This window comes from Zosterops lateralis (assembly GCF_965231275.1).
Source record: "Zosterops lateralis genome assembly, chromosome: Z".
NCBI classification, from domain to species: Eukaryota; Metazoa; Chordata; class Aves; order Passeriformes; family Zosteropidae; genus Zosterops; species Zosterops lateralis.
The window spans coordinates 44,369,616-44,390,859 of NC_139800.1; the positions used below are offsets into that span (position 1 = coordinate 44,369,616).

Consider the following 21,244-nt stretch of genomic DNA (forward strand, 5'->3'; position numbering starts at 1 on the left):
TTTTTGGAAGCAGCAGGCTAAGATTTTCTGTAGTAGAATGTCTCAAAGGAAAAGTCTTTGTTCTTTGAAAAAAGTATTACCTGTTCTGGGAGGATTGTTCCAGACCATGTCTAATTAAACTGTCATGTGGGACATACAGCTCCATTATACTTTCGTTCAGTGGCAGTAGTCTCCAGCTGATTAGAGAATACAGAATAGGTGAAGTACACTTTTGTAATACTCACTTCTATGAGTATTACACTACTTCACATATACTTCATTACATCTACTTCACTCATGATCTCTTACTTCTGTTTTAGCCCTTTGCAGTGCTGTGTCACCATCTACAGCATTATTTAGAGTGTAGCATGTGGTGGGCCCCATTTTGAATAAACAGCAGGAAATAATGTTTTTGTTCTCTTTTGTGACCAGGATGACAGTGTCTCCCAGAGCAGTTCTGATGCTGGCCTTGGCAGTGATCATGAAAGTGATACATTGACAATAGGTGAGGCTTGGAAAAAAAAAAATTAAGATTGGATCCTAGTTGACATTGCTCTATAGCTTGCCTTGAACAGCTGCCTTAACCTTATTGCTCCTGTGTAGCTACAGTTTTGGGACAATTATTAAATTCATAGTGATGGTATTTTAAATATTGGAATGCTTTTCTTGAGTGAGCCATTTTGAATTTAAGTTGTCCTGAGAGTTAATAAGCTTATTATGTAGCTGCTTGGCCTGTTAACAATATATAATGTTGGTGAGCTGTACATCAATGATCTGCAGGTCTTCCAGTAGCATATACAAGCTCTCCCAAGTTCGGCACATAAGAAGTATAGCCAGACTTTTATCCAGGCTTGTGTTAAATTAAAAACAAATAAGACATTTAATGGAAATGAACTTATTTCCAGAGATGTCCTATTTGTCCTCCTTCTGGCAGGATTTTTAAGGCTGGGCTCTTTTTTCCATCTAATGAGCAGTAACCAGAATACAACTATCATTTATATTTGTTTTTTCTAGATGTCTCTGCAATTTCAAATCTCATTACAAAACATGTTCCTGAGGCAAGACTGGTGGAGGACATAGGTCATGAATTAACCTATGTCTTGCCATACAAAGCTGCTAAAGAGGGAGCTTTTGTGGAGCTATTCCATGAAATTGATGACCGTCTTTCTGATCTTGGCATTTCCAGCTATGGCATCTCTGAAACTACTCTGGAGGAGGTTAGTGAGCTGCTGATTCCACTTTGTCTTTAACTAGGCAAAATAAGTCATGGCAGAATTAATGAGATGAAGCCTTATTGCTTCCTGTAAAAATTGACAGAACAGGCAGCTTTGCATTCCTCTCCAAAATGGATTGTCTTCTGCCTGTGTAAGTGTGTACTTACAGAGGTGTGCATTAAAAACTGAAATGTGGTACAGACAAGCACAAGCAGGTCCTGTGTACTTGTCTGCACTGTGCTATCATGTGTACATTGGCCTCTGATTTGGCTTCTAATGTCTGTGTTATTTTTAGAGATGCTTTGTGTTGCATTTAGCTGAAACAGTACATTTCAGTACTGGATACATACATTATGTAAACAATTCAGACATATGCTTTTGTCAGGGATTATTTTATTTTTTTACAGTTTCAGTTTATTCCCTGTGACTGTGTTCCAGCTGCCCAGTCACTCTTTTTTATCACAGAAGTATCATTATCTCTGTGTGGAATCTTTGTTTCTTTTTGACGAATGACAAGGGAAACTGAAATATTGGTGTTGTCACTTACTGAGGTTGCCCTCTAGGTCCTTCACAGCTGTGAAGATCTTGGTTGTTATCTGCAATTTGAAAATGGGTTATTTCTGATTCAGGAGAGTACATGGGTCAAGCTCCATGAAGGTGCCTATTCAAGCAAGAGTGAGACCACTGTTAGACATGGGGAAATATGAGATTCACCAAGTTTAGTTACTCAGTCTATTTCTGAGACACAGGAAGGAGCTCATTTGAGATGGCCTGAGAACTGATATTAGAAAGGGGGACCAGCTGGTAGCAGTCTGGCTCCTGGAAACTGGAGAGAAGCCACAAAGTCTGTATCTCCATCATGCAGAAGATAAACTCAGTATCATCAGTTCTCTCCTTGCACCTGCCAGTCTCACATGGCATCTTCTGAAGCAGTACCCACCATATCTCTTCTCTTTTGATTTTCATTGACATTTACCATTCCTCTTCAGATCTTCCTGAAAGTGGCTGATGATAGTGGTGTGGATGCAGAAACCTCAGGTGGGTACAGTTGTCCTCTACAGAAGTGACACATGCCAAGGTGTGACAGACCCTGATTGAAACTGAACTGAAGCACTTCCACCCTAATATTTTTAATGACCTGAAATAGCTGGGTTTAGTGTATTTAATACATATTTTTATGTGCTGTAAAGGTCAATTGACTCAGTTGGTAGCATATTTATTTTGTAATAGTGAAGAGTTTCTAGTGTTTGAATTTATTGCATATTACTTCACTGACACTGTGGTCTGCTCTGAAGAACTCCTGACACATCAGACCACAGTAGGGTCCAAATTACTTTCTCTGAGAGCAGATCACTGCACTGAGTGCTCATAACAGCAAATTGCACTTGTAGTCATGTGACCACCTATGACTCATGTGGCAAGTGAGTTTTCATTCAATGAGAGCAGCCTGCTGTTCCCCTGGGGAAAAAAAAAGCATCAAGTGCACAAGTTGTTGTTTCTGGGCATCACACAAATTATTATGGTGCATAAAACATGACCCACTGCAGAACTCTTCAGTTTGCAAATGGAAGACATTTAAAATGAAAATTGTATTGCTTTGGTTTTTCTGGGGCTAGCTGGAGATTACCTGAAGCAGTTCAGCTAACCATAAGTGCATTATTTTCAGATGGTACATTGCCAGCCAGAAGGAACAGACGTGTGTTTGGAGACAGACAGAGCTGCCTTCGTCCATTTACAGAAGATGATGCCTTTGATCCTAATGACTCAGACATAGATCCAGGTATTGCTAGAGTTCAAGCCTGTTTTCTTCCTGTGGATGCTCTTTAATAAGTACTGCAGATCTGAAGGCTGAGACTGCCGAGGTGTGGTGATGTGTTTGCCTATAGGAATAGTGGACAGTGCAGCATATACAGCCAGTTTAATCTTCCCTCCAAAGCTCAGAGATAAGGGGAAAGGTACATTCATGTAAACTTCTGTTGTTACTGTTGCTGACTGTGCTTTTTTGCCTTTTTTTTTTTTTTTTTTTTTTTTTTGTTTTTTTTTTTTTTTTGTTTTTTGTTTTTTGTTTTTTGTTGTTGTTGTTGTTGTTGTTGTTGTTGTGAGTGGGAGTGGCTACTCTAGCTATCACCTTGTGATAGTTTCAGCACAGAGAACTTACCTGAATTTTTGAATGAGGGTCATTTCTTCTTGCTAGCAGAATCCAGAGAGACAGACCTTCTCAGTGGCATGGATGGAAAAGGCTCCTACCAGATGAAGGGCTGGAAGCTCACCCAGCAACAGTTCATGGCTCTGTTGTGGAAGAGGATGCTCATTGCCAGGAGAAGCCGAAAGGGGTTTTTTGCCCAGGTGAGAGGCTCCAACATGAGCAGACTCACTCAGCAGGGACAAATCTCATTACAAAACATGTTCCTGAGGCAAGACTGGTGGAGGACATAGGTCATGAAGCAGGGACAGCTCTGGACTGTGTATTGTTGATGGTGGGCTAAAACCCTCAAGGGAGTGCAGATAACCAAAACTAGCCTTCACTGCACATGTGGGCAGAAGGAGGCCTGTGCAAGTGAAAGGAGTTGCATGATAAACCATGTAGTTACAGTATTCTTGCACAGCAGAATGTAATTTTGCTCTTGAGAACAGCATTTGCAAGCTAAATCCTCTGCATCTGAAGTGAATTCCCTGATTGAATGCCAAGGCAGGTCTTGAATTGATGTTTAGCACTACTTTGGTGTAAACAGCAAAGGTATTCCTGGGAAACTTGGAAAAAGTTTTGATCCAATAAGTGACTCATATGTTACTCCTGATGACTCTGGAAGCATTTGCTTAAAGGACTTGTTTTTCCCTTGCAATTTCAGATTGTTCTGCCAGCTGTCTTTGTTTGTATTGCCCTCATGTTCAGTCTGATTGTTCCTCCTTTTGGGAAGTATCCCAGCCTGGAATTACAACCCTGGATGTATGATGAGCAGTACACTTTTATTAGGTATGTTTTCTGTGGCCTATAAATTGTCTTCTTTGCAAACTTGAGTTACTGAGTTCCTTATCAGGTTGTTTTGGGTTTTGTGCTTACCTCAGACATACAATTTTTAAAAAAATCTTGGTGTTTTCTTCTTCAACCTTTGAATGCCTGCTCTAAGTACAGGCAAGGCCATGTCCATTTCTGAATGGTGCTGTGACTCTCCTAATACTGTGTACAAAGACTTGGAATGTGTGTGTCCTCTTAGGCCAAGCATTCTTCAAGGGCAAATCCCCACCCACATCTTTTCACTGTACTCTTAGCCTTGCTCTGTTGCTTCTTTTTCTGTGTGCTTGTTACCACACTGACTGATAGTGTTTTTCTGCTGTTCCATAGCAACGATGCTCCAGAAGATGCAGGCACTCACAAGCTTTTGGACGCCCTTCTTGATAAGCCAGGGTTTGGGACACGCTGTATGCAGGGACATTCCATCCCGTAAGTATAACTCTGGTCTGGGAACAGGAACCACACCCCTAGTAGCTCTAGCTGACTTTAGGAAATCATAGTAATACATGGCCAGAGCAGGATTTAAGCCAGAAGAGTTGTAATTACATTCAGTTTTTCTGCTCAGAACCTTTTAAAAAGTTGCCAGCCCTCAGTCTGGTGAGGAAGTGAGGTTTGAGTGCAAGTCCTTGCTGACAGAGATTGAAAGAAGAGAGCGAATCACTCAAATTACTGTTCGGTCCTGAACATGATAAAGGACCTATTTATGTTGCTGTATGGTGTTGACTGTAGCTATTTCCACTACATAATCCTTTGTTTCCAGCTGCAGTAGAAACCTGAGTTAGCACCCCACAAACACCAGCATTAGGAGCAGAAAGCCGGACAGCATTTGTGTTGTTTCCCAACTCTGCCACCTGAGTTGATGCCTGGCCTTGGGCGAGTCATTGAAGATCTAGTCTGGGAATGTAGAAGAGTACACTCCAAGAGTCCAAGAGGGTGTGTCCAGAAGACCTGCAGCTCATGTTCACAGGATGATGGGGAGGGAGGCAAGGTGTCTGATATACTGGCCAGTAGTGGAAAGTAAGCTGCATCCTTTGTAACAAGCATGAAAGCTGAGCTATTCCACCAATGGGCCATGGAGGAAAAAGCTTCCCACCGCAACCTTGGGGATGAGCAGTGTTTTGATGCCCCAAAGGCAGATATATTATCCAAGGAGTCATCCAGGAAGATTGTCTGCTCTGATCTTAAAATCACAGGATATCCCAAGTTGGAAGAGACCCATGAGAATCATTGAGTCCAACTCTCTGCTCCTTGGAGGACTACTTCAAACTAAATCACGTGACTAGGAGTATTCTCTGGATGCTTCCTGAACTCTGGACAGTGTGCCTGCTGGGACTGACTGAAACAAAGCATTTAATTATAATGAAAAGGGGGGAGTGTCTGGCACTACTCAGTGTTGGCCGGCTTCAGTTTCTTTGGGAGTGGGATCTGTTAAAAGCTGCAGAGTCTGATCTGTTGCTCTGAGCAGTTTCTTTCAGTGAGGTCAAGGTCCTTTGAGAAACACACTGCCTCTTTTGGGGACTGTGGAGTTTGATCTTTAAACGTCTTGTAGGCAAAGGCCGTCATATTTGTCTTAAAAACTGTTTGTTTTCTTGCCTCTTTCCAAACACAGAGACACTCCTTGCACTGTGGGGCAGAAGGAATGGACCACTGCTTCAGTCCCAGAGTCAGTCCTGGACATCTTCCTGAAAGGCAACTGGAGCATGGAGAATCCTTCTCCATCTTGCGAGTGCAGCAGTGAGAAGATCAAGAAGATGCTGCCTGTGTGCCCTGCTGGTGCAGGTGGCCTGCCACCCCCACAGGTAGGAGGGGAGCTCAGTGGTACTGCAGTGAGGAATGCTCATGAGGAGTAGAGTGGCTGGGTGTGGTTCTTCCATGCAGCATTGCACAAGATTTATTTCACTCAGCACCTGTTTTCTGATGAGCATTTATCTGTGTTTTCACTGGTGACACCAGCGTGAGCAAGACACAACTGACATCCTCCAGAATCTGACAGGCCGCAATGTATCAGACTACCTAGTGAAGACCTACGCGCAGATCATTGGGAAAAGGTACCTGTTGGACACTCTCTCTTCCCTCCCTGACAAACACTGCTTGCTCCCTGGGTGATGCACAGATCAGGCTTATTTGTGGCAGCAAAAACTCTTCAATAGTGAGCCAAAACTCTTCAGTAGTGAGCTAAATCCACTCAGGTCCTCAGATAGCCCAGATCCTCAGCTCAGGTGATGTTTCTGCTTTATTAATGATTCTGTGTTTTGACCCTCATAGGCAGATTGTGGGGGAAGCCATGGGATTACACTGAAGAGGGAGGGTGGGAGCTATAACAGATGTAAGAGACTATTTCACTCTTTTCCCTGGTAGTGTGCCTGCAGCTTTGTTAGGTCTATGTCTCCTAGTTCCATGTATTATATATCAATTTTTTTTTTTCTCTGCAGCTTAAAGAATAAAATCTGGGTGAATGAGTTCAGGTGAGTTACTGCCTTTTCCTTAGCTTGTATGTGTCCACTAAACCTTGAACATAGTATTTAGGACACATCCACCCTGCTTTGCAGTTTCTGTTATAGGATTCTTAACTGCCAGGTGTTGGAGGAAGATCTTTAAGGATAAAGTGGGACAACCCCAGAGCAGTGGACAATATGTCTCTGCCTTATGCAGAGAGCAGTCTGGAAAAGATTTGCATGACCATTGTGCTGGTAACTCTATTCTGGGAGATGCTATTCTTCCAAGCAAGGGCAGCAGGGAGATGTTGTGCTTTACCTGCAGCAGAGAATAGCTGTCTTTATTAAATGGACAGCATGCTGAGCAATGGTAATATGAGTATTTAACCCCAGAAACAAAGAGTAGAAGACTTCATGGCTAAGCAACCATGTAGGAGAATAAAAGTTATCCCTTCATTTAGGAGTGGAAACACTAGGCTTGAGTGTATTGCGGAAAGAGGAGACATACGGAGAGAGGGATGAGGAGTGGCATTTTCTGGAGGTCAGTGAATAGTCATGTCTTAGCATCACTTTCTATCTATCTGAACTTTCAGGTATGGTGGCTTTTCCTTGGGAGCCAGCAGTTCCCTCGTGCTTCCTCCAAGTCATGAAGTCACTGATGCCATTAAACGGGTGAAGAAAATTTTGGAGCTGGCACAGGTGAGCAGTTGTCCCCCATAAGCCCAGGATGCACTGATACTGAGTCTTGTTACTTGGGAAATGACTTGAAAGTCATAAAATGAGGAGCATGTGTTTGTTAGCTGCGTCCACTGACTTCTCCCCACTTCCTCTGAGCTGGGGTCTCCAGGCCATTGTCTGGGAATAGCAGAAGGCTTGAAGACAAGCTCAGCTAAAGCTTACCCAGTCCATGTTGCTGATGTGGGTTCTGCACAACATCACTTGCAAGCCAGTGGAGGTTGCAGACATCTGAATGTTTTGTGGCAGGACATGGTGCCTTAATGCCTTGGAGTTAAGAAGTGGTTGCTGCCATCTTCAAAACCTCAGTTGAACCTCACTGTGCTGAGTCTGCCCCGGCTCAGAAGAGAATTTGGGCCACAGTTTTCCTCTGAGACTTCCAGCCTGTGGGCTGCAATGTCTCTGAAGGTTACATGCAGCTTTAATTTTATTGGGAAAAAAACAGGCATAAGACTGACTCCTCTTACTGGTGAGACTGCAGAAAGGAAAGGGTGAAGGGAAGCCGCCTTACTACCTGCAGTTTGGGTAAAGGCTGTTGAGTTGGTAGAAAGCTGTCAGAGCTGTGAAAAACATTGTGTAGTCTCTGCTAGACCCCAGGGCATGAATTAGAGGAGAAGTAACTGTCTCTTTGCTGTTTGCAGGGGAGTTCTGGGGATCGATTTCTCAACAGTTTATCAAGTTTCATGAAAGGCCTGGATACAAAGAACAACGTGAAGGTAAATTAGCCAATCTCATTTCTTGCTTGCTATTTGAAGGTCTGGTGACTTGGAGTCAAAGCAGTTTGTCTTTGAAAACTGTGTAGACCAAAGTTCTCTGTATTTGCTAGTGGAGTAAATGTAGCTTGTAGTTTTATGTGGGCTTCCTCAAAATCTGTTTCTCCTGTGGAGTCTAAGCCTAAATGCCAAAAGGAGTTCAGTGCTGGATCAGTGATAGCTTCCAGTAGCCTCTTCTGTTTACTGATTAAACTGTGTGGGCAGTGTGTTCTGCCCCTCCTCAAGTTAGGTGGAAGAATGTGGGAAGAAATATGCCCTCAACAGAGGAAAGGATGGTCTGCAGGGCTTAGGAAGCTTTTGGGTAGCTGATGTACCTGGTGCCTTTCTGATGCTGATGTGGTGTCTTGTAGGTGTGGTTTAACAACAAGGGCTGGCATGCCATTGCATCCTTCCTGAATGTGATCAACAATGCCATCCTTCGGGCCAACCTCCAGCAGGGTGAAAACCCCAGTGCTTATGGGATCACTGCCTTCAATCACCCACTCAACCTCACCAAGCAGCAGCTCTCTGAAGTAGCTCTGTAAGTTGTGACATGAATATGGATGGGTTTGGGCTCTGCTGATGACTGATGTCTTGGGCTCCAATACTGGAAACAGGCAGTGTAGGAGGTTTTGAATTCACTGGTGGACAGTCAGTGGCTTCTGCTATTTAGGCTCTTAACATGCAGGCCTTATTTTCTCTGGTCTGGGCAGCTGGCAACCAGTGCTGCTGAGAACTTGTTGAACAGCACTGCTGTACAACCTTTCTGTCTTTGAGTCCCTGGACGCTGCAGTTTCTAAGAACCAGTCCTTTCCAGGAGTCAGGCCTTCTGCAACTCTAGGAAATTCCTCTCAGCCACCTTTAAAAAGGTGTCTCACCATGAATATGGTCATTTTTATTATCCCTACTATTTGACTAGGAACCACTAATACGTCCTGTTGAGTTTTTGCCCACTGTCTCAGGCTGGGGGCCACACAGTAATGCACAGGGTTAACTTCACTGAGGCATTGACTAGTCCACTCCCACTATGATCAGAGTCAGAACTCATACTCTGTGTGCATATATATCCTTCAATCCATAAAACAGTGACAGATGATGGGCAGATACTTCTGAACTTTGAAACACCACCAAAAAAAGACAAATGCCAACAACCCCAGAACATGGATTATGTGGGAAACAAAATGGTGGTGATAAGGAAAGCAGAAAGCAGTCTATTATGCTGAAGTTATTAACCAGTGTCCAGGTTGTGATGCTGTGCTTGAGATGCCAAGAGACTGTGTAAGTTCCCTTTGCTATATGGCAGGAGAAGAGCTGTGCAGTTGAGAGGCTTGCATGGTAACCCTTTACTTATTCTGAGTATAAATGAGGATTCTGAATATAAAGACAAAATAAAGACAGCAGCAGAAGAAATAGTTTCTGCCCTGCGTGAGTTACCCCATTTAATATCAAAGGAGCCAGTACCAGCATACCAACAATTTGCTTTCTTCCTTTTTTTTAATCCAGGATGACCACCTCTGTGGATGTCCTCGTGTCCATCTGTGTGATCTTTGCCATGTCCTTTGTTCCTGCCAGCTTTGTGGTTTTCCTTATTCAGGAACGTGTCAGCAAGGCTAAACACTTGCAGTTCATCAGTGGTGTCAAGCCTGTGATCTACTGGCTGGCCAACTTTGCGTGGGATATGGTAAGGACTTAGGCTGGCTAAATTATCCTCATTTTGTTTTTCCAGGGTAGCTTGAAGCGCACAGTGCAGTTTGGGCCAGTGGGGCACCACGTTATTTCAGTCAGTAACAACTGTGACTGTGACTTCTGTGTTTGCTATCATGGGGCAGTGGTTCATCTCAGTGGGTCAAGGAATAAAGCAGAGGATGGCAGGACAACCATAAGCTCAAATCATTAGCATTTATTATGTTGCTCTAAAGTACTTGCCCAAAAATGTTTGTTTGTGTAGCCTCTTGTTCTGCTCTGTCCAAAGCAGGTTTTCTCAACCTGTGGTGTCTGAAACCTCTGAGAGTCTAGTGACTACTTCTAGGGAGCAAGAAATGTAAATTCATGTGTACCGTATTACAGTTCACACATACGACACTTCTAAGAGTCTCCCATTGAAAACAGCTTTGGGAACACTGAAGAGTTTTGAAAACTATTGTATTAGAGTAGAAAAAAATCTCTCCTTTTTTTATGTCATCTGGAAAGAAATCTAAAGTCATGTTTTTCACCTTCCAGTGCAACTACATTGTTCCAGCCACACTAGTTGTCATCATCTTCATCTGCTTCCAACAGAAGTCCTATGTATCCTCCTCCAACTTGCCTGTGCTGGCTCTCCTTCTGTTTCTGTATGGGTAAGGGATTTCTAATCAGAGGATAACTGGGAAGGCTCTTGGACTGGAAAGATTCTTGCCTGATGTTGCTGCCTTTTCTCTCGCCAGGTGGTCCATCACCCCTCTTATGTATCCGGCCTCCTTTGTGTTCAAAATCCCTAGCACGGCATATGTTGTGCTGACCAGTGTGAATCTCTTCATTGGCATCAATGGAAGTGTGGCCACATTTGTCCTGGAGCTCTTCACCAATGATGTATGTTTTTCCAGAGGCTCCTCACTGTCTTGTGCCGCTACAATCTAGTTCCAGTGTTGGCTCCATGTTGCCTTTATCTGCCAGATGTCCAGAAAAGCTAGGCCCTGGCCTGCACACATTAGCTTCAGCAGCAGTTTAAACAGTATTCTGGTGGAAATGAGTTAAAGCCTCCTTTAGAAAAGCTCACAAAGTAATTAAAGTGGGGAAGGAGCTCCTGAGATTGTCTGGTCCAGCCTCTGAGCAGGATCAGCTACAGCAGTGTATTGGGTTTGTGTGGCCTGGTTTTTCATAGTAGGGGGCCACGGTCAAACTGCTACAAGCAGATTGCTTAGGGCCATTAGATTTTAATATTTCCAGGGAGACACTCCACAGTCTCTCTGGGTAACCTTTTCCACTTTTCAGTCATTCTTAGGGTTAAAAAAAAAAAGGAATTTTCTTACATTGAAATGGAATTTCTTGTATGTCCTTAATGAAGGGCATTTTCCATCTATGAAGGCCATTTAATCACTCAACCATTTAGTTGCCCTGAATTTTGTCTCCTGTTGTAGATACATCTCTAGTTATTTGGGGAACTTACACACTTTACTTCAGCTTTTCAACACCAGATGCCTCCTGGGGAAGGTACAAGTTCCTCTCAGGCTTGTCTTAGCAAGCACTGTTTGACCCAGAGTGGTATTCTTGTGGGAGGAGGCTCAGGAGACACCATGGGAGTTACTTGTTGATTGTACCTCTTCCTGTGGGCATAAGGACAGAGTTGATGATGATGGTTCCTTTTGTTACAAAGCCTGTTCTAGCTCAGATGAAATGAGCATATGCCCAGAGATTAGTACCTGGCAGAACAGGAACTCGGGGTACTATCAGTTCAATCCATGGGATTGAAGCCAGCTGGAAGACAACAAAGGAAAAGCATTAGAGCTGCCAATATGGGATAAGAAGGAACTCCCTATAGCCACTGACATAACCAGTCGGTGCAAGTTCAACTTTCCCGTGTCCTCAGCCAGTAGCCTTTTTGCATATCATTGTTTGCAGACACTGCCTTGTAGACTGTAAGTGTTTGGAAAACTTTTATTGCAGTTCGCTTGTGTTAATAGCATCTTGAGCAACACAACAACACTGACTGTCCAGAGGAGCCCTGGCTCCTGGGAGAACATTTCTAATCCTTGAATTTTTGTGGGGTTGCAGTGTTGGGGAAGGGAAGGAAGGATCAGTGACAACATCGGTCACTCCTGGGAGGTGGTGGTTGCATTCTGCTCACCTGGCTCACTGGCACTTGATTTTTTTTTTTCTTAACAGAAGCTGAAGGACATCAATGACATCCTGAAGTCTGTCTTCCTCATCTTCCCCCACTTCTGCCTGGGCCGGGGACTTATTGACATGGTGAAAAACCAGGCTATGGCTGATGCTCTGGAGAGATTTGGTAAGTGAAATTGTGTATCAGAGAGACCATGGCCTGAAAGGAACAGAGAAATCTAGAATCTGCTCCAGACGACTTCCTCTAACTTTTCAGGAACTGAAAGTGCACAGTTTGTAGCACAGACCTGGTCAAACACAGCAAGTCATCAAAGCCTTCCACTCTAAGTTATTAGGAGAAACTGGCAGATAGATCCAAAGAGTTTTGAGTTAAGAGCATTAAATAAAAATGTATAAAGACAATTGTATGGAGATCATTAGGCCTAGCGTGAGGAGTGGATTCTGGAAAGCTTGATTTTTTTAAATTTATTTTTTTTTCTGGCATGCAGATGCCAGGCCTGAGTCATAGTCTTTCTGTGCTCCACTAACCTTTTGGAAAGGTGGCCTAGCTCTTTGGCAGACTGAATTCTTCAGGCCTAGGTTCCAGCTTTGCTACAGTAAAAAATGTGCATGTAGCCATACCTGGTGCTTTGTGTGGTCTAGTCCTTTCCTCCTGCAACTGGCTGATCACCAGCTGTCCCAGTGGCCAACTTGGTGAGCTCTGTTGGAAGAAATGCTAGACAGCTCCCATTGCTCTGGAAAAGTGACTGTGTTTTTACTCTCATTTTGGCAGGAGAGAATCGTTTTGTGTCCCCTCTGTCATGGGAGCTGGTGGGAAGGAACCTCTTTGCCATGGCAGTAGAAGGTGTTGTGTTTTTTCTCATCACAGTGCTCATCCAGTACAGGTTCTTCATCAAACCTAGGTAGGTTGTCCTCTCTACTGTGCTGCTACAAGCAGGTGAAGTTTTCATTCACGTTGCCTATGAAATGGGGAGAATATTACCTGTGAAGGCCCTGTCATTTTCTGCTAAGGCTTTATCATGTTGCTTTCTTCAGGCCTGTGTATGCCAAGCTGCCTCCTGTGAATGATGAAGACGAGGATGTAACCAGAGAGAGGCAGAGGATAATTAGTGGAGGAGGACAGAGTGACATTTTGGAAATCAAGGAGCTAACCAAGGTGACAGAACTTCTGAATTCATACTTATTGACACAAAACTATGCAGTTCACTGTGCCTTATCAGAGGAATTTAGTGGGGTCAAAACTGGATCGAGTTGGGAGCATTGAATATGTACAGCTCGGATTAGAATTCTTTGACACTGTCCTTTTCATTCTTTTTTCTTATGGTTTCAGATTTACAGAATGAAGAGGAAGCCAGCAGTTGATAGGATCTGTGTTGGAATCCCCCCTGGAGAGGTAAGTGTATTCGTTGAACGCTTTGTTTTGCTCTTACTGCAGAATTCGGGAGCTGCAAGGCAGCACAGGGTAAAGTAAGATCAAAACCAGATGAATGTTCAAATTGCACAAAAGGAAAGTAGAAACTGAAGCAGTTTCTGGTTCTGTGTGTCTCTGCCTTTGAATAAGATACTTAATTCTCAGTGTCTGGGACCAGAAGCCAAACTCCAGTATGCAGGGTTTGGCACAGATGAACTGTGGTGGCAGTGTATGAAGGTGATACCACAGTTTGTTCATCTTCCCAGCCTTAAGGTTTATACTTAAAATAAAAGCCCAGAAGGGTTTGTTTTTTTGCTTTTTTTTTTTTCTGAAAATGGACTTAGAGTCTCTCCAGCTGTCCTGAGGGTCAAGTTTGCTTCTTCCCGTCTCGTCAATGCTGAAAATAATGCAGCTAGATCCTGTTCTCAAATACACTGTGCTTATTTATATCCCCAGTGCTTTGGACTCCTGGGAGTAAATGGTGCTGGCAAGTCATCCACTTTTAAGATGCTAACTGGTGATACAGATGTGACAGGAGGAGAAGCTTTCCTCAAAGGAAACAGGTGAAAGACAATGCATCTTTTCTGTGCTTTCTCCTCCAGTTCTAACAGCTTTTTTTCTACATCAAAACTCTCTTCCACAACTCCTGGCATCTGTTTCAGCCCTTGTTTGAGTCCAGTAAAGTGTATCAGTTGCTTAGGAAAGTCGTTTTAGTCTGGTAGTCAGTTCTGTGTAACAGCTCTTCCACATTTAAATGTCTTTTTTTAAAGGAGGGGAAAAGGGAGAGAGATAAAAACTAACTTGATCAAGATGGACTTCTACGATCCTGTGTTTTTGTTAGTTCAGTGATTCCAGAAACACAGTTTCACACTGTTTTAACATCTAAAGTAGCAGCATATGCTCATGAAATCCTAACAAAGGTTTTTTTCTTTTACAGTATCTTGTCCAACATCCAAGAAGTCCATCAGAACATGGGCTACTGCCCACAGTTTGATGCTGTTAATGAACTGCTGACAGGGCGAGAGCACTTGGAGTTCTTTGCACTCCTGAGAGGTGTTCCAGAGAAAGAAGTCTGCAAGGTAAATGAAACATCATAGGACTCACCCCAGTGACCAGTTTGCAAGTTCTTGCTTGTGTGCAGCCTCCTTGCAAGTCATGTAATGCCATGATGTGAAGCCGTTGAAGATACTGTATGGTGAAATGTGCCCACTTTTCTTCAGGGCAGTCCAAGAGTTGCCCTATTTTTTCAGTGTTGCCTGGAAAAAATGTACTAAATGGAAGGGCAGATAATTTTGGGTCCTGTGTTCTCATAGTGAATGCTCATCTCCACTGAACAACTCTCTTCCTTTAAGAATTTAAGGGCTGTGGAACTGCAGGTCATGCAGAACACTTGCTGTCAAGTGTTAATTCTTTAAAGTCCCCAGAAGCAAACACTTTACAGCTTAGCAGAAGTCTTGTGCTGAGTTTAAAAGCTTTCCAGTTGGCCATGGTGCATCATTAAAGTGCTGCTATTTCAGCATTCAGAATGAGGTTACAATACCAGTCTATTCCATCTATCCAAAGGGCTAAGGTGCACTATGGTGTGAGTGCTGTGGGTCAGCAGTGTCCATGTCCCGGCTGTAAGCCTGCAGCAATAGGAAAGCTCACTGACGCTGGTGCTGCTAAGAGGACTAGACTGTTCATATGGCTCAGCTGATGTTGAACTCATGCCCATTGGCCAATAAGCTGCACCCGTTTGATTTTTCAGGCCTCCTGGGGACAGGATTACATATATATCAATCCAGAGGTGCACAGGATATTTCAAAACCTGTATCCATGCCACATTAGATCCTCAGATGAAGGCCCCTCTGAAAGCTGCTTTTGAAGCCAAAGCTTGTAGGAAAAATCTTTGTGCAGATGTTGCTATGCTTGATTGAAGGTGGTGGTGTGCTGTCTGTCATAGGTTGGCGAGTGGGCAATTCGGAAACTGGGCCTTGTGAAATATGGAGAAAAATACGCTGGGAATTACAGTGGAGGGAACAGACGCAAGCTTTCCACAGCCATTGCCCTCATTGGAGGGCCACCTGTGGTGTTCCTGGTGAGTCTGCAACCTTTGCTCATCAATATTTTCTTGAAAAACAGATAGAAATGAAAACTAATTAAAAATCCAGTGCATAAATTACTTTCTCATTTTAGAAAATGAATCAAACTTGCTTATTTTCAATGTTTCCATAATCAGGAATGGACAAAGATGAGGTGTTTGTCAGTAGAATGTAGCAGCACAATCTGGTTTTTGTATACATTTTGCAGGATGAGCCAACAACAGGGATGGATCCCAAAGCACGTCGCTTCTTGTGGAACTGTGCTCTGAGTGTAATCAAGGAGGGGAGATCAGTGGTGCTCACATCTCACAGGTAAGCAGCAGCCCACTTGTGTCATACCTTAGCTTTTACATCTGCCAGGGCTGGATGCTAAGCTCAGCCCTTCTGCTCTGCCCTTCAATGCTGTTTGCAGTAGTAATGAAATTATTTCTGCCTGCAGCATGGAAGAATGTGAAGCCCTGTGCACTCGAATGGCAATAATGGTCAATGGGCGATTCAGGTGTCTGGGCAGTGTCCAGCACCTAAAGAACAGGTAGGTGTTTTATTTTCGCTTACACCACAGAGTTTGCATTTTTAGGGAGATACAGTTAGGCTTAGTTCTCATGCAGCATTTCCATTCCTATTCTGACGATAGGAAATGCTGCTGGATTTTTAGCCCACTTGTATAACACTTGTACTGACACTTTTGTTGGCAGGTTTGGAGATGGTTACACCATAGTGGTGAGAATTGCAGGGGCAAATCCAGACCTGAAGCCTGTTGAGGAGTTCTTTGGACATGCCTTCCCTGGAAGTGTCCTAAAGGAAAAACATCGGAATATGCTGCAGTACCAGCTTCCCTCTTCACCATCCTCCCTGGCCAAAATATTCAGTATTCTCTCCCAGAACAAGAAGAGACTCCACATAGAAGACTACTCCGTTTCTCAGACCACACTTGACCAAGTAAGTTTTCAGTTGCTTGGATGCCAAAAGCTACTTTTGCAGAGGTAGGAGTACATCCACCAATTTACCTGACGTATCTTATAAGGGCATTTAAACAAAGTAACTGAATCCCAGGACTATTTCAGGATGTCCAGTGCTTTTAAAATGCCATGAATTAAGGAAATTCTATGGTGGTGTGTGACATGGCCTTTTTTTCTTGTAGGTTTTTGTAAATTTTGCTAAGGACCAAAGTGATGACGACCATACTAAGGACCTGTCATTGCACAAAAACCAGACTGTGGTAGACATTGCAATCCTTAACTCCTTCCTGCAAGATGAGAAGGTAAAAGAAAGTTGTGTGTGAGCCAGTTTCGTCAAAGAAATGATGAGCAGAATGCAAACTTCCTTTTCCTGGGATAAGATATTCCCAAAGAAGCTAGAGGAAAAGCAACTGGACACTCTACTGATAACCATTCAATGCAATGCAATTCAATGCAATGAAAACAATTCCTTTACAGGGGCAGTGCCTCATGGAGTCGTCTTGTACTGTTCTCCAATGAAAGACTTGAACTTAGCTCATTACAGGATAACTCTGAAGCTGTGGTAAAGCACCCCACTAGATGCTGTGGGCTTTCAACCATACCATATCTTGTTCTGTACAGTATGTTTTTATTAGGGTTGCTAAAATAATTCATTGAGGATTCATGGCCAGTGGTTATTTACAGATATTTTAGACATGCATGTTTTAGTCTTTAGAACATTCATGTCAGGAGTGGGAATGTGCTGGTGCTATATCCATTGCTGGCAATGAATGCACCAAAACAGTCAGTGGCAAGAAGAGTCACCACCAGTGTTGTAGCCCTAAGTTGTGAAAACTTACCTGACCAGCTGGCTTTCTCTAGGCTGGTGTGGGTCAGTGGTGACAAAGCTGAGGCCACAAAGCAGTACTGTGCAGGTGAGATGGCAAGAGACAGGCCATCATAACCACACATCCTCATCAGCAAGTGGTGATAGGCAGAACTGTGAACCCTCCCAATGCATGATTGTCCCACCAGCATCACAATCAACAGCATACTCTGACTAGGTGTTTGTGCAGTTAAGTACTTTCCTGCTCCTCTGAGGTACTGTTGCAGCTGCATGATCATCTAGTAGAAAGAAGTGGGTGAGAAGCAGACATAGGGTTTGGACCACAGCAGCAAACTCAGTAGTTGTACAAGCTGCTAATGCCAAGAGCAAATTCTAAATCATGAACTGTCACTCAGATTTGTAATATCTGCTCTTTAACCCCTGCTTTGCACCAGAAAGGTACCCATCATCTGGAATTACTGCTTAGCACAAGCATGTTGCTGTTTCTGGCTTTGCCAGATAAAACTAGAAACGAGATGTAGATTTTTTTTTTTTTAAACAGTATTATTTATGACTTTAAGTAGGTAGGTAGCATAATTAGGGAGTGAAAATGCTTTTAGTCGATCATTGTAGCCACGGTATTTACATATGCCTGTAATGCTATGCTCTCTTTCTGTCCATGTGGTGGATAGCTGCATTCATTTTCCAGATTCTAGCAATCAAGCTGCTATCTGCAAACAACTGCAAGTTGTTCACCTAAAATTTTCCTGTTTGGAAACTGGTATAACCTTAATGTATAAGTTTCTGTTTCTGTTGTGCAGTGTAGTTTCAGTCATTAGGTGATCCCTAACTGGAGAATACACCCTTATTATACACTTGACAAACAACTGTTTCAGTAAAAATCTCCCTGAAAAACAAAAGAATTCAAGATACTAATGCTACAGTGCATCAGTCAAGTTTTCAAGTTTTACAAAGCCAGAGTAATATTAGAGGGGAAATTATATAGTAAGAATTCTTGTTCATATTGTACAACGGTCATGGGAGGAGAGTATAGTTTTTGGGCCCCTCTGTGTTGCTTTTACATTTGAAAATTGGTTCAGTAATGTGGTTTGAACACAACTGCAGTTCCTGAGCTGTTCCTGGATCCCATGCCTCTGCCTTAAATATCCACACAGGTTCTGCACTAGTTTTGTGCTACTCCATGAATCAGTCATGGACCATTTTCTTTTGTGAATGACTATAGCAGCCCAGCAAATGCTGAAAAGGCTGGCATGAGCCTGAAGAAGATTGATTACATATTTCCAGGTATACTTCTTGGTAATAACACTGACCAACTCAATATTTTTAAAACACAGTTAAACAAGTTCCTTGTCCCTCTGTGTCCTGCCTTGAGGTAAAGTAAGAGCCTAGTACAGGCTCTGCTGAAGTGCCTTTTTCATTTTTTTTTTTTTTTTAATCTGTATAATTCATTGCTAAGGGGATTGAGAAAAGGAGTGTAAAGGGGATTGGTATACCTCACTTACAACATGCTTTGTTATTACCTTTCTGACATCATCACTCTATGGGGATGAGTAACAGGGTGATGAATACACCAGACTTCCAGGTGCACAAACAGCAGAGCTCCAGCCATGATTCCAAAACAGGCTGCAAGTATGTTGCAGCATCATGGAACAAGTAGCATGTACTGGAGGCTTGCCACTGCTCAAAGTCACTATTACAAATCAGCATTACATCACTGAAGTGAAGGGCTAACGTTTTGCACTGCACCAAACTAGTGCGCATAGAGCTAGAATGAGTTCTAGGAGGATTCAGATTTGGTCCTGAAAGGGCTGTGATGTGCTCTTGGTAACTGCTCATTTAAATTACTCATGTATCAGGAAACAACAGTTACATGGTAATACTTTCCTTGCCCACCAAAAAGATTCTTGATTTCTGTTGCCCCATGACTGTCATGCTTACAGGGTCTGCTATCTGTGATAAAATGTTGCAGTAAATATGGATATTTACCAAACTACTTCACAGCTCTGATCTGCATTGTTTATACTGAACAGGCAGCAAAATGCAACACTGGCATGAGGATTTGTCATGGAATACATTCAGACAGCCACTAATTTTTACTCATTCAAGTATTTGTTGGGGAAAAATCACTCTAGATTCATGCACATTATATGAACCACTCTTGATAATGAAACTACACTGAGGTGTTAACTTACTTTAAATTTCAGTACTATTGACATGTTGCATCCCTCTTTGTAGTATGTTTGTATTTCAGGAAGGAGTTACTGTATTTTCCCCATGGTTAAACACCCACTTTTGTGCTTATCCTTCCCTCCTGAATTATAGTTGGTCCTTCGTTCCAAGCACTTTATGCTATCTGTAATGGGATCTATTTTTGCACTGGAATATCTGTTAACTTTGCAAAAATCTAGAGAGATTTCACAACTGAAATTTCTAAGTTAAACCCTTAAAAATGGACATTTTCATTAAAAGCAAAAAAAAGGAGTATATATTTGTATTGCTAATATCTGTTATGTGAAGTATTAAAAGGCACTCTAATTGCCTTGTATTAAGTAAAAAATAAAGCTGTTATTGCACCATTGGTCTTCACAAGTGTAATTTTTGCATTTGTTATTTCAGGGAGCACTGCTAGCAGCTTTTGTTTTGCCTGGTTTTATTTTGTTGTGAACTTTGATGCATGAGATTTTAATAGCTTTAAAAACTAGTACAGAGTAGATATACTATTTTCAGGTAAAGGAGAAAATGCAAGGTATAAAGCTACATTAAACTTCTAAAGTTAGTAAATAAAAAGATCTCTAGCAAGTGATTAACTGTTAAATCCAGCTGCAAAGCGTAAGAAACTTTTTGGGATGCTTAAATCCCAACTTCAAGTACCTGCCTCTGAATTTTTATTACAGAGATGAGAGTTGCTGATTGTTCCTCCTTGCTAAAATACCCTATACACTCAGTTGATTTTGAACAGCAGTTTACAAATGAAAGCAGAATAATGGTGTGATTGGTCAAGGATAAATTGATCCTAAAATGTTGTTTGCTACTGCCTATAGTATCACCATCACTCAGCTTCCAGTATCTAAACAATTCATGAAGTTACACTCATGAGGAAAATTCATCCTGAAATATGAAGCCAATTAAAATTTCACAGAATCACAGAATATGCTGAGTTGGAATGGACCATAAAGAATTATCAGGTCCCATTCCTGGCCCTGCACAATATCCCCAAGAGTCACAACATGTGCCTGAGAGCATTGTCCAAACACTTCTTGAACTCTGTCAGGCTGGTGCTGTGACCACTTCCTTGGAGAGCCTGTTCCACTGCCCAACCACCCTCTGAGGGAAGAGCATTTTTCTAATATCCAGCCTAAATCTCCCCTGACACAACTTCAGGCCATTCCTTGAGGTCCTGTCACTGGGTGCCAGCACAGTCAGTCCCTGTCCCTCCTCTTCCCCTCAGGAGGAAGTTTTAACTGCAGTGAGGTCTCCCCTCAATCTCCTCCAGGCTGAACAAACCAAGAGACCTCAGATGCTCCTCATTCACCTTCCCCTGTGGCTCCTTCACCATCTGTTAACCCTCTCTAATGGCTTAATATCTTTTTTTAAAATTTATGACAATGATGTAATGATGCCTTAAGATTTTAGCTTTCATAGTTTTCATGTATTTGTAATCCTGCAATTTTTTAGTGTATAACTCTAAACTCAATATACAATCTTAGCTATTGTTTTTTCCATTTTGGTCAGACAAAACCATTCCTCTCCAGGCCTGGGAATCAAGATCACCTTACTGTTCCAGGTCCTGAGAAATGCAAACCAAAGTGAGTGGGTGGGGAGCAAACTTGGGTAAATGACTTCATTACCTGGAACTGTAATTGGAAGATTAACCCTGAATCTGCAAATGGACCAAACTTACGAAACTATGAAAGGCCATGACCTGTTGTCCATTTTTGTGTAGCCCCTGGGGGAGGCTTTATCTTCCTGAAATGTATCTGAAAGCCCTTCAATAAATATAACTGGTTTCTATTCCCCTTA

At 42.6% G+C, this 21,244-nt stretch overlaps 1 protein-coding gene across 5 annotated transcripts in view; it reads left to right on the forward strand.

Moving 5' to 3' along the window:
- ABCA1 (ATP binding cassette subfamily A member 1) overlaps positions 1-19,682 on the forward strand; it is an 81,786-nt gene extending 62,104 nt beyond the window's left edge. For 4 of the 5 annotated variants that reach the window (XM_083882981.1, XM_083882980.1, XM_083882983.1 and 1 more), the window contains 27 exons: positions 412-484; positions 994-1,196; positions 2,183-2,231; positions 2,860-2,973; positions 3,388-3,539; positions 4,043-4,167; positions 4,537-4,635; positions 5,816-6,005; positions 6,160-6,254; positions 6,639-6,671; positions 7,235-7,340; positions 8,018-8,092; positions 8,500-8,669; positions 9,632-9,809; positions 10,349-10,464; positions 10,552-10,696; positions 11,990-12,113; positions 12,720-12,849; positions 12,983-13,103; positions 13,278-13,340; positions 13,815-13,921; positions 14,296-14,437; positions 15,301-15,435; positions 15,648-15,751; positions 15,879-15,971; positions 16,135-16,378; positions 16,581-19,682. In XM_083882981.1, coding sequence (XP_083739107.1) covers positions 412-484; positions 994-1,196; positions 2,183-2,231; positions 2,860-2,973; positions 3,388-3,539; positions 4,043-4,167; positions 4,537-4,635; positions 5,816-6,005; positions 6,160-6,254; positions 6,639-6,671; positions 7,235-7,340; positions 8,018-8,092; positions 8,500-8,669; positions 9,632-9,809; positions 10,349-10,464; positions 10,552-10,696; positions 11,990-12,113; positions 12,720-12,849; positions 12,983-13,103; positions 13,278-13,340; positions 13,815-13,921; positions 14,296-14,437; positions 15,301-15,435; positions 15,648-15,751; positions 15,879-15,971; positions 16,135-16,378; positions 16,581-16,721 — 3,327 coding nt within the window. In that variant the 3' untranslated portion in view covers positions 16,722-19,682. The remainder of the gene's footprint in view (positions 1-411; positions 485-993; positions 1,197-2,182; positions 2,232-2,859; positions 2,974-3,387; positions 3,540-4,042; positions 4,168-4,536; positions 4,636-5,815; positions 6,006-6,159; positions 6,255-6,638; positions 6,672-7,234; positions 7,341-8,017; positions 8,093-8,499; positions 8,670-9,631; positions 9,810-10,348; positions 10,465-10,551; positions 10,697-11,989; positions 12,114-12,719; positions 12,850-12,982; positions 13,104-13,277; positions 13,341-13,814; positions 13,922-14,295; positions 14,438-15,300; positions 15,436-15,647; positions 15,752-15,878; positions 15,972-16,134; positions 16,379-16,580) is intronic. The other variant, XM_083882982.1, reaches the window with a different exon arrangement.
- The last annotated feature ends 1,562 nt before the right edge of the window (positions 19,683-21,244 follow it).